The 12,039-nt window shown below is 41.3% G+C and overlaps 1 protein-coding gene and 1 pseudogene across 2 annotated transcripts in view; both read right to left on the reverse strand.

The window, feature by feature from the left end:
- COLEC12 (collectin subfamily member 12) overlaps nucleotides 1-12,039 on the reverse strand; it is a 183,834-nt gene that overhangs the window by 154,196 nt on the left and 17,599 nt on the right. Inside the window, exon 2 of the mRNA XM_081078052.1 lies at nucleotides 7,948-7,998. Within this exon, the coding sequence (XP_080934178.1) occupies nucleotides 7,948-7,998 (51 nt within the window). The remainder of the gene's footprint in view (nucleotides 1-7,947; nucleotides 7,999-12,039) is intronic.
- On the reverse strand, nucleotides 8,314-8,864 carry LOC308509684 (large ribosomal subunit protein eL19-like; annotated as a pseudogene). The gene has a single exon. The product of its transcript is annotated as a large ribosomal subunit protein eL19-like (transcript).

The raw sequence follows: 12,039 nt of genomic DNA on the forward strand, positions 1-12,039 counted from the left end.
CACACACACACTACCCTACTGTATAAAAAGAGAAGCTTGTTTCAATCAGGGCCAAATGTCAGTTTTCAAAAACTTACAAAAAAAGATAAAAATGAAATATCCAAAGAAGCAGAAAGTGTTCATAGTTGTGACTCAGAATAGGAACCCCCTTTTACAATATTTCTGTGGCAAGAGTTGTATTCAATGGGATTTGGGACTTTCTCCATTTTTTCCTAAGTTCCTCTTCTGAAAAAAGTTGTTTCTTCAAAATCTGCTTAACACTATTGAGGATACTAAGTTCGAAGAAAGCAAAATAACTTTTGTTCATTCATTTATTCTTTCCCTTCTTTATCATACTGATTTTTTGTTTTTGAAGTTTTCTCTTTTTACAAACTGTCAAAAACTAGCAACTCTGGGTTTTTGAGAGTTCAGCATCTTAAGGTTCATTTGCAACAAAATTACACATCACTTAAAAGGAAATTTGTAATTATTTTATGAATAAACTGAATTTTTCAAAGTGTTATATAAAACATGATAATTTTATAAGTGGAACAAATTATAAAAAATAATAATGGATCAGATTGTAATGAAATTACGTTATTTAATAATTAATAATCATTGTCTAATTTAACATTAAATTATATTATATAATATATATTTATAATATTATATATTGTGATATTAAGTTATACACAAGAATACTGGTCAGAGTGCTTAATTCTTCACTACACATTCCATCCTAAACAATTAGCCCAAGCCAACTGGGGCCAGCCAAGCCCTTTGTTCATAATTGATTTTGGAAAGACTGTGATAATGTTAACCGATGACATGTACGAAAATCTACTGAAGGCCATCTGGGAAACTTTCCTTACTTCCAAATGACACTGAAACAAAGACAGTCTTTCACCTTGTGAACATTTGTGTCACTTTTCATAATGCATACATTTATGTGGTTCTTTCATTGTGCAAGGCCCTGCTCTAAGTATTAACTCATTCGATTCTCACAACATCCACACAGGTAGACACTCTAAGTACCTCCATCTTTTAGATGAGGACACTGAGGCACTAAGGGGTTAACTTTGCCAGAAAGTGGCAAAGCTGGAAACTGAACCCAGGCAATGTAGCTCCAGTGTACATTCTCTTGGCATATTACTATGCCACTTCTCCATGAAAGCTGCTTTGAGTCCCCAGTATGTACTGCCTTCCTTAAATTGTACTCTCTGGTGGTGGCCACCAAATCTGTAAGATTAAAAAAAAAAGGCCCTCCAAGAAAATGGACTCTTTTGATACTCCCTGAATAAATTATAGCCCAGATGCAGGACAGAGACTACAGGAGTGAGTGCAGTAAGATTTTGATGAAGGGAAGGCAGAAGATGGGAAGGATCAGAGAGCATGAGGCAGAGAGGGCTTCACACAGGAAGAGCTGAGGCAACACCAAACCAGGGACGCTGGGACCTGGGGAAGGGGAAGGGAAGAGAAGAGCAAGAAGCTTTAATGACAGCCACAGTTTAGTGCAGACCTACTATATACCTAGCCCCTCATCTAGATTATTTATAGGCTTTATAATTCACATACCCTGTAAAGAAGGTATTCTTGCCATTCCCATTTTACAGATGAGCAAACCTTGCTGGTAAAGAGGTAAGACAGCATGTAAACCAGAACTGTAAGAACTCTAAAGCCTTGCTTCCTATCCGGCCACCGTCCTGAACATCAAGGGCACCAACAGGGAATGTGAGAGACAAAAAGAGCCTCTAGTTCACAACCGTGCTGATGTTCCCTCAAAACCCATGGCTCTAGGACATGTTTCTCGTTCCCAGGAGGCCTCCAAAAGAATAACTCAAATCTTTCAAGGAAAGTTTCTGAGTTCATCTGTTTTAAGTTGCTTGGAGTTGCTAGCAAAAGGAAAAATCTTTCCCACCCTACCCCCAAGAACCAAACGTTGGAAACAACCTAATGTCTTCAGGCTGTCGTACCAAGAAAATGGCTGAGGAGATTTTTCTTCTTTAATTTTTTTTTTTAATTATTGGGGTGACAATTGTTAGTGAAATTACAAAGATTTCAGGTGTACAATTCTGTATTACATCATCTATAAATCCCATTGTGTGTTCACCACCCAGAGTCAGTTCTCCTTCCATCACCATATATTTGATCTCCCTTACCCTCATCTCCCTCCCCCCACCCCCTTTACCCTCTGGTAACCACTAAACTATTGTCTGTGTCTATGAGTTTTGTTTCTCACTTGTTTGTCTTGTTCTTTTGTTGTTTTTGGTTTATATACCACATATCAGTGAAACAACATTAAGCTTCAACACAATTATAGGGGGAAAAAATGATTCCTCCTCTTCTTTCTCCCTACCCTCTTACCAGGATTCATAAGTGAATAAAAAGCAGGGCAAGCAAGGGGAGCAGGAAATTATCCTTGAAATGGTTAAAAAATTCAGGGCTCAAGTGTTCAATCTATACATATTATGAAATTATGAAATATAAGACAGCTGCTGATTCAACCCACATACATCTATGATCATTTATCGTCCCCTCAAAATCATGGGATACTCTGAGCATGGACATATCTTTGTGCTTCTCAGTCACGGGGTCAAGTGGAAAGAACAGTGAGGACTGAAGTCAAGATGAATCAGATGTTGGCCATGCCACACATCCTAGCCAGCTTCAGTTTCCTCGTTTGCAAACTACAGGTAATTCCCACCTGGAAAGATTTCTGGGAGAATGAAATTAACTAATGAGTGGGAAACTGCCTAGCACGGGAAAGCTATTCAAGAAAGGAGGCTTAATGGTTTCTTTCCCATGAAAATGGCAAAAAAAATAAAAAATAAAAAAAAATCATAACCATATGGGAATGTGGTGTTGAACAAATTTTTTACTGATGAGCAAGAAAGACTAGGCAGGGAGGACCTGACCTAACCATTGAGAAGTTCTTGACAGGAAATAAAGTGAAACCTGGACAAACACTGTTGTCGAGGGAGGTTGTGAATATCATTTTATTATTTATAATGATAAAAATTAGGAAATCTTCTCAGGTTATTTAAAAGAAAGTGATGGCCAGTGAATTCCTTTTCTCAGGTCTCAGGAACCCAGCCTTCTTGGATGTGGAGGGGCCAGATGAGCTTTCCTGCAAATCCCTTACAAGGTGATTCTGCCTGAGAATATCTTTCTTCTGGCTATTTCTCTGCATGCCATTTGACACAAAATTCTTATACAATCAGAAATATCAACTCCATTAGGATTTGCAAAGCCACATAAACAAAACCCTCCCACTAAGTGATGCAAATGGCTTTGAACATTTCAAAGAAATCCCATTGGGGCATCAAGTCAGACTTGTTGCCTGCCCTTAACTTATCTCTCTGCCCAGGGTCAGTCTTTTGCCTGATGCTGTACCCTTTCCATTTAGAGATGTTTGGAAAAGGTGCTGCTGAAAGGACAGCCTCACGCTGGGTTTATTTAGTCATTCCCTGCAGGAAATGATGGAAATTCCTGGCATTCTTATCAGGGAAAGGGGTGAACTCTGCTGGTGTCAGTCTTGAAGGGCTGTAGTGAGAGGAATGTGTGCAGCCCTCCTTTGTAGTTTGAGGTGGATAACTTCAAAGCAGCGCCTTCCCCAAATCCAGAGACGAAGCCAGGCTTTTGGGAAGAGTGCTGGGAGAGGAGAGACAGACAGCCTGGTCCCCAAGCCCAAACAACCACAAGTTGAGGCATCAAGTGTTTATCTTGAGCAGCTTCCCAAAGACAATTCAGCATCCTCTTGGTAAACTCCTTCAATCCTCTCTGCACTGAAAGCAGAAACTCGCCACATACCTCAAAAAGAACCTTTCTTTCTGGCTATTTGGCTAAGCTTATCTGTTATCTTTCGGAAGCCCAAGTGGTCCTCTACACTGTTAGATATTCAGTTCCTCTAAACCTTTGCAAAAAAGAAAAAAACAAAAAACAAAACAAAAAAAACCCGTTGACTGATTTACCTAGAGTCACCGGTTTGAAGTTTCATGTGTTGCTCTGTTTGGAGGATGGGTTTGGAGGGAGGGGGTGCTAGTTAAGGAGTAGGGCAGGGGGCAGCGTTCTGGAACCTGGCTGGGATCTATTCAATATAGATTTCTCAGCTGCTTCCACACGCCCAACACTGTGTGCCTTAAACGGTTAAGAATATTCTTCCTAATCCGAAATTACTGTGCAAGGGAAACAAGGGAAAAGAAAAAGCCCAGCTTGCTTGAAACTGTAGGTGAAGGGAGGCCTTTGAAGTTGTGGGTAAACAAAACTCAAGGACACGCTTTGGTGAGCACACTGAGGAAAAGGCATCAGATATCCCTTTTTTGGCCGTAACCCCTAAATAATTTTTCTTCCGTTCTCTTAGAATGTCTCCACTTAGTTTTTGCAAAAGACTTGCGTTCTATTCCATAGAAAGTGCTTCCTTTTACTTGTTACTGCTTCACAGTTTGCAATTTTTCGGATTTTTTCCCCTTTGGTAGCTATGAAGACTCCCTGTAGCGAGCGGGGCCCAAGGAAGTCACTTTGTCAAACTCAAACAACAAATGTTTCTTGCTGCCCCCAGTGGGTCACTATTGACCCTAAACCTACACGTGACTGTCACAGGCAGAAGCAGGTATCTCCTTCTCCTCTATCATTCCAGCTTTGGACATCCTATTATTGTACCACATCACATTCCAGAGATAACACAAGAGATCCCGAAGTGACCAGTGAAACAAAGGCAGTGTATCTCCACCCCCCTCAGCACAAAAAGGGGCAAAGCAGACTCCAGAGGGAAGGCCCAGGATATCCAGGGTGCTGCTTGTCATTAGGCCCCAACACTGCCCACCAGGGTGCTGGGGCAGAGCATCTGTCCCTAGGTCTCCTTGCCCCTCTCAGTTCTTAGCAGTAAAGCAGGGGTTCGATGGAACAAGAATCCACAAGGCTGCTGGAAACTGAAAAGTTCTGAGGGCCCACTAAACCCTAGGTACAATGTTCAAGAAGCAGGACCAAAAGGTTGAAGAGGGAACCTTACATCAGAATAATGGGCAATACTTACAAGACGCTCACGAGTGCCACACACTGCGCTGACCCGGTATCACATTTATTTCCACAACACCCCTATGAAGGACCCTATTATCACCCCTATGAAGGACCCTATTACGTGTGAGAAAACTGAGACTTTATAATTTTTAAAAAATAATGTGCCCAAGGTCACAGCGTGGGTGAGTGTTGGAACTCAGATCCAAACCAACACTCCTGGTCTTAGGGTCCACACACCTAACCACTGCACCCCCCTGTCCCCCAAAGAGATGGAAAGCAGCCATCAAATGGGAAAGATAACGCCTGGCCTGCTGGCCTCATGGAGTTGTGAAGGAAAAATACATTTGTTAAGACCTTTGGGAAGATAAACGTGATACACAACCATGAGCTGGATTTGTTATGATCCTTTCAATGTGGGTTAAAAGGCAGGATCTGGAACTCACCCTACTTCTCCTGTGGAATTTTGATGCACTCATCCCTTGGAACTGAAATGCCATTTTTCTTTACTCCTACTCCATATAATTTTAATGAAAAAAAAATGTTTTAACTTGAACACATTCATGTTAATAATAGGACTAATCAGAAGGTTCAGAAGACATTTTTGGATCAATTTATTGGAAATTCCCAAATTTATAAATTTATATTTATTCCTTAGCATATGAACTAATTTTCTTTCTCTGCTAACTATAATAATAAAGGCTTCTAGAGCCATGTGTGATATTTTTGAAAAAAGTAGTAACTGGGAAATAAGTAGAAGGATATAAATACTATATATCATAGTCTATCTACAGAAAATAAAAATTAATACACTGGTACCTCATGTTCCAGAGGAAAAACTCTGCCAAATTGTAACTATAGTTATATCCCAAATTAATTAGCTCTGCGTACTGAGGCCAAAAATCACTGACCGTCAGAGCCTGATTAAATTTTGAAAATGCTCACTTCATTAGCCTTTCAAAGTTTCCCCTCATAAGATTTGGTCAGAGGAGAAAATAAGTGCCAAACTCATCAGATTTAACTCTATCTCTTCTCCAGACACCTGCCCAGAACTTTGAAAAAAAAAAGGGTCACTCTTCTGTGGGTGGTTAGCATACAATGTGATATATATTGATGTATTACAGAAATGTACATTTGAAACTATGTAATTATACTAACCATTGTCACCCCAATAAATTTTTAAAAAAACAAAATTAAATTTAAAAAAATAGAAAAATGGTCTCTCTTTTTAAAGAAACCCCTTCTCCTGGATCTTCAAACTTCTACTGATTTCCAAATATAAATTTGAAATTTTCTGATTTCTGAAATATATAGGAAATCATTTATTTTGCTTTATTTTTACAAGTTTGATTTTCCTCTTTATTTTTGCCTTTTCATTTCTGTTTTGTTTTCCTTTCCTTCGTAATTCTTGGTTTCATCTTCACTCCTCCCACCTTCGGTGAACTCATCGTGGGAAACAGAACAACACAGGGTACTGATCCAGAAATAGGTAATTGTGTAGATACAGAACAGTAGTAGGGAGGGAGGGAGAAAGGAATGAGCATAAGCCACTCTGCCAGCATCTGAATGGAGATGCTACGGGCTTGGTGCCACTGCGTTCCCATTTTAAAGCCCTATTTTTTTCTCCAGAAAGAAATGCAGAAGTGTGTGTCCAGAAGGAAAAATGTTAAAGCAATGAGGGAGCCAGAGCAGCTGGGGGTTGTTAACTTTAATCAAAGTCCAGCCAGGATTTTTTTAAGCAACAGGAAGTAGATTCATTCTCTCTCTCTCTCTCTCTCTCTCTCTCTCTCTCTCTCTCTCTCTCTCCCCCCCCACCCCCACCTATCCTCTCCCTCCCCTCATGGGACCTCCTTTTCTCCTCTATCCTTCTTCATTTCCTCTGGCCAAGACACAGAAACAAGCTGGACAGAACATCTCAGTTGCCTTGGACTACCTTTGGAACTTTGCAGTGTCCACTGGCAGTTCAAAGCCAAGCTGCAGAGCATGAGAAGCATGGTCAAAGAGAGAAGAGTACCCGTGTGCAGCAGCCTAGGAGGCAGAGGAGCAGGTATTAGTTTCCCATGGCTGCTGTAACAGATTACAATTGTGGTGGCTTAAAAACAACACAGATATCTTCTCTTACAGTTTTAGAGGCCAGAAGTCTGAAATCAGCTTCAGTTGGCTGAAATCAAGATGTTGGCAGCGCTGGGCTCCCTTCAGACTCTCTGAACAGAAAATTCATTTTCTTCACTTTTTCAGCTTCTAGTGGCCACCTGTGTTCCTTGGCTGTGGCCCCTTCTTCCACCTTCAGAGCACATCACTCCAATCCCTGCTTCCATCATCACATCATCTTCTCCTCTCAGGAGTCAAATCTCCCTCTTCCCCGCTCTTACAAGGACTCTTGTAATTGCACTTAGAGCCCTCCCAGATAACCGAGGATCATCTCTCCATCTCAAGTTCTTTAATTTAGTCACATCTACAAAGCATGTTTTGCCACGTCAGGTAACATTCAGGTTCCAGGGACTAAAATGTGGGCATCTTTGGGGGCCATTATCCAGCCTAGCACAGAGCACTTGTGTCTCATTGGGTTTCTGGAAAAATCTTCCTCTCACTATTCGCTAACATTGACTAAGTTATGAGCATGGGGCCTGAGGAAAAAGGGAAGATATTTTCTAAATATCAAAACAGAGAACTTCCATGTATTTTTGCTCTTGTCATAGGTTTATCTTTCCCAGCATGTTTTGCTTATTAAGCTATTTGGTTTATATTCACTGAACCCCAGAAGCATGCCATGCATGGACGCAGCTCCCGTTCCACTGTACTCAGCATTGTGAGAAATCATCCACCTGTTACACAGAAACTCAATTTCCAAGCAAAATTGGGCCTCAGAGCCACACACGTTCATGTGTGTCGAAGGTCCAACAATTGTACTGCATCCCAAGCACGGAGAAGGAAAAGAGCTTTGTTAGAACTCACCAAACCTCTTGTAACCGAAGGACTGCACCTCCTCCTCCTCTGCGAAGTCGTCTGCAGGAGAAGAAAAGACACAGTGTTAACCCTGGTGAGGCCCAGAAGTGCAAGGTCAGTGAGGGCCTCAACTGCTACAATCTCCACCTACTTTACTTTATCACAGTGGCTTTCCTTCTGCGCCTGGAACACACCATGCATTCTGAGAAAGACCACAGGGTCTACCTCCTGTTCTTTATGCAACTCCTTCTAACTCAGCTAAAATGTGACACCTTCAGTGCCTGTCCCAAGCACTCCCTGTCACACCACCCTATCTTAATATTAATCTCTGGGTTTCAGTACAGGCCACTATGTACGGGTAAGAGAGGTGGAGCTTTATTTCTTGGTCTCTTCTTCCTTCGCCAGTCTTAATGATTTCCTCCTTCTTGGCCTGGAGCCGCTCTTCACACCGCTTGCGTGCTTTCTTGGTCTTCGACCTAAGGGACTCCGCCTGGTCAGCAAGAAGCTTCCTTCGAGCCTTGTCTTCCTTCAGACTGTGGATGTGCCCCATGAGAATCTGCTTGTTTTTGAACACATTGCCCTTCCCTTTCAGGTGCAGGCTGGGATACATGTGGAGGTCAATCGTCTCAGATTCCCGGTATCTTCTGAGCAGTGGGCGAAGAATCCAGGTTACCTTCTCAGGCATTCGAGCACTGGCAGCACCCTTCCGCTTACCTATGCCCATATGCTCTTCCTGTGGGACAAGGTGTTTTTCCAGCATCGAGCTCGGGAATGGATAGTCACAGGCTTCCTGATCAGTTTTTGAATCTGCTGGCGGGAGCTGGCAATGGTGATGTCATTGGCCTCACTGGGGTCCAACCAGACCTTCTTTCTGCCACAGTGGGGACACTGGAGGCAAGCCTCTTCTGAAGCCTGAGCATACTCATGGCTGCAGCCACAGTGGCGAAAGGAAAGCTAACCAATTATTCTTGAGTCAGTCATCATTACTGCACTAGCACCCAGCCTTCTTCTCACATGCAACTCAGTTCAAAAGCACTGAGTCAGCACTTACTATGGACCAGAGACTGGCAGGCAGTGGGGCTTCAGAAGTGAGTGAGATATGGTTCCTTCCCTCAAGAAAGCTGACTGGCTTTCAAGAAAGGCAAGTAGACAGGAAATAAAGCCTCTGTGATTATCTTTTCCAGTCCCCAAATAGGACACAGGACCTGGCTATATCTAAACCCTGAAATGTTATGGAGAAACCAGACATACGAGTATGATATCTATAACACAATGTGGTGAACCTTAGAATACTTGTTTGTTGTAAAATGCTATGAAAACAGATGGGAGAGAGCAATTACTTTTACCAGAGAATAGAGAAGTGTGATATCTTTGTACTTTCACCATTATTTCCTTATTTAGACAACAGGGAAGAGATCTTGCTTGGAATCTAGAAGGCTAGGTCTTCATAAAAAAGTACGTAGTCTTCTGATGTCAAAGATGTGAAGCTTTAGTTCTACATGGAAGAACACGCTTACAAACAAGAGAACAGCACTTGACTCGGTGATTGGTTCGTTCAACAAATATCAATTAATGCCCTACTCTGTGCCTACTTTACTAAGTAATTCTATCCTATTAACGGCTGAAAGGCTGGGTCTAGTGCCAATGAAAGAGAAACCCTTATGTGCTGCTTCTACTTAGAAATCCATGCATTTACTTATTCATCCAATAAATGCTTACAGCCTAGGGGAGTTGATGAGACATGAACATAAGTAACCATGCCACCCAGACGTAAGCTTCCTCTGTCAGCTGCAGGCCCTCCACTGCTGTGCCATGTCTGCAGAAGAATCTACTCACATGCAGATGTTGGGAGCCAAGGAGACATCACTGAAGATTTAGGAGCGAAAAGAGCAATTATGCTGCACCCCCAACAGAAAACAGCTTAAAATTTCCCATTTGACATTTGTTATCCCCCAAAGCTTCGTTTCAGTAGGTCCACCATTAGTTTATTTGTTTGTTTGTTCTCTTTTTCCTCTCTGATCTTTTTTGCCCATGCAGCATTTAGTCTGACCAAATCCTCTCTCCTTCCTGAAATTTCCCTGGGAACTTCAAATGGCTCATATTTTTGTTATTAAAGCAGTTCAGCTCTGCCTTCCAAATGAACATGCCCAAATCCATTAAGGTTCAAGAAAACAAAGGCCTTATAGGCATCCCCCTAATAAGACTCAAGGAGGATCTTCTTCTTCTCTTAATCCCCATCCAAAAAGAATTAGAATTCTTACAGCAGTTACTAAAAGAATACAAATTTCTATCTCATCCTATTCTAAAATTAGATTAAAAATTATATGAGACATACAGGGTACAAGTAAAGTATCACAAATAACATCTGACTGAAATTATCAAGGTCTCATAGAGAAGTGTCTAAAGTCAGTCTTTATTAATGTTTTTTTCTTTGGAGAGAAAGAGAATTTGGGAAACACTGCGTATTGTATCCCTTTCTTGGAAATTCACAATGTTTTGAATACTTAGAGACTCTGAGAAGTGCTGAGAGAGAGAGGAAAAAAAACTTGTTTAACTTTGTTTCACTCAATGCTGTCAAAAGTTGACTTTAGAATCCTTTTTAATATCCTTAAAAGCTGGGTAGAGTTGGGCAGGTAACGCTTAGTGTAATAGTTCATTAGCACTGGTGTCCCCCAGAGCCTGCTGCTAAATTTTCCCAGCTGTTCAGCTGACAAACAGCCAAGTCAGGCTGGTGATGGAGTTAGGCATTTAGGAAATTGAGAAAGAGTAAGACTTAAGAGTTGATGGGGCTTGTGGTTGTGTGGACAACCCATATGAGGCTACAAGAGCCATAGGAGAGGATATGAGGTCACGTGTTGCTAATGCCTGGCCATTTTAGAAAGCAAAAAGCAATGACAGGACCCACAATGGCTGACAGAAGGATCTGAGGAAGACAGCCTAATGTTAAGTGTACTGTTATTTTCTGTTCTCAAAACTTTTCCTCACGCTGTGTAGCTAAGTGCATCCCAGATTGGCTTTATAGTATTGGAGGCCCGCAAAGGTGATATACTCAAACAAGGATATTATCCCTATAAAATACCTAGTCATTTTAGTAACTTGCCACTTTTCAAAATCCGTGTTTGACACAATCTATGTACACAACATAACAGTCCTATGTGAGAGCAAGGATTTGGCTAAGATCTAAGGCCCCTAAGTTCTGCAGTGCCATAGCTTCATCCCTGCTTCTGCCAGCAGTTTGTCTGCAGTGAAGAGGTAACATTCACATACTAAATAACAAAATGTGTTTAATTTGAGTTATATCTATTAGGTTGGTGCAAAAACAATTGCGGTTTATAAGGTTAAAAATAATTGCAGAAAGCGCAATTACTTTTGCACCAACCTAATACAAGCACAAACTTTCTTGGCTTCCACAGCTGTACTTCAGCATTCCATTTTAATACCTGTGGGCTACCCTGTCTTTTGCTTGCCTATTTCAAAATGTGATTTTTATTTTAGTTTAGTTTTTACTTTCCTCGGTAACTGGCACAGAGCCACACTGGCCAGAGGTTTCATGATAATGTTGAATGGAACTCTGCTGCTCATTTATTCTTTGAGCCTTGCTATTTCAGGGTACCATGAGTTCAAGTGAAGTTTAGTTGGCTGAGAGAGCTGAGGATCCTACATATTAAAAGGTTCCAATCAATCTGTGGACCAAGTTGTGTGATATTCCTACAGTTAGAAATTACCTCTCCTTCCCCTACACTTCCTTTGTATCAGTGCAACCGCACTTAACTCTGCCTTTTATTCCAGTTCTGGTTTTGACTCTGCCAGATGAAAAGCCATCTGAAAACAGGAAACTTGTCACATTGTAACCCTGAGCAAGTAGTACAATTATGGCACATTATAGGCACTCAATAGTTGTTGCTGAAAATTAAGCAGATTAGAATTACAGGCGTCTGTCTCTCCCACCAGCTGATGAACTGAAGGAAAGAAATTAAATCTTTCTCTTTTTGAACATCCACCGTGTTTGGGTAAGATAAGACTACTGAATTTCAAGTACTTCCCATTTGTTAATTTTCTCTGTTTTACAGATAAGAAAACTGAGGTTCAGAAAAGTTACAT

This window comes from Rhinolophus hipposideros (assembly GCF_964194185.1).
Source record: "Rhinolophus hipposideros genome assembly, chromosome: 17".
NCBI classification, from domain to species: domain Eukaryota; kingdom Metazoa; phylum Chordata; class Mammalia; order Chiroptera; family Rhinolophidae; genus Rhinolophus; species Rhinolophus hipposideros.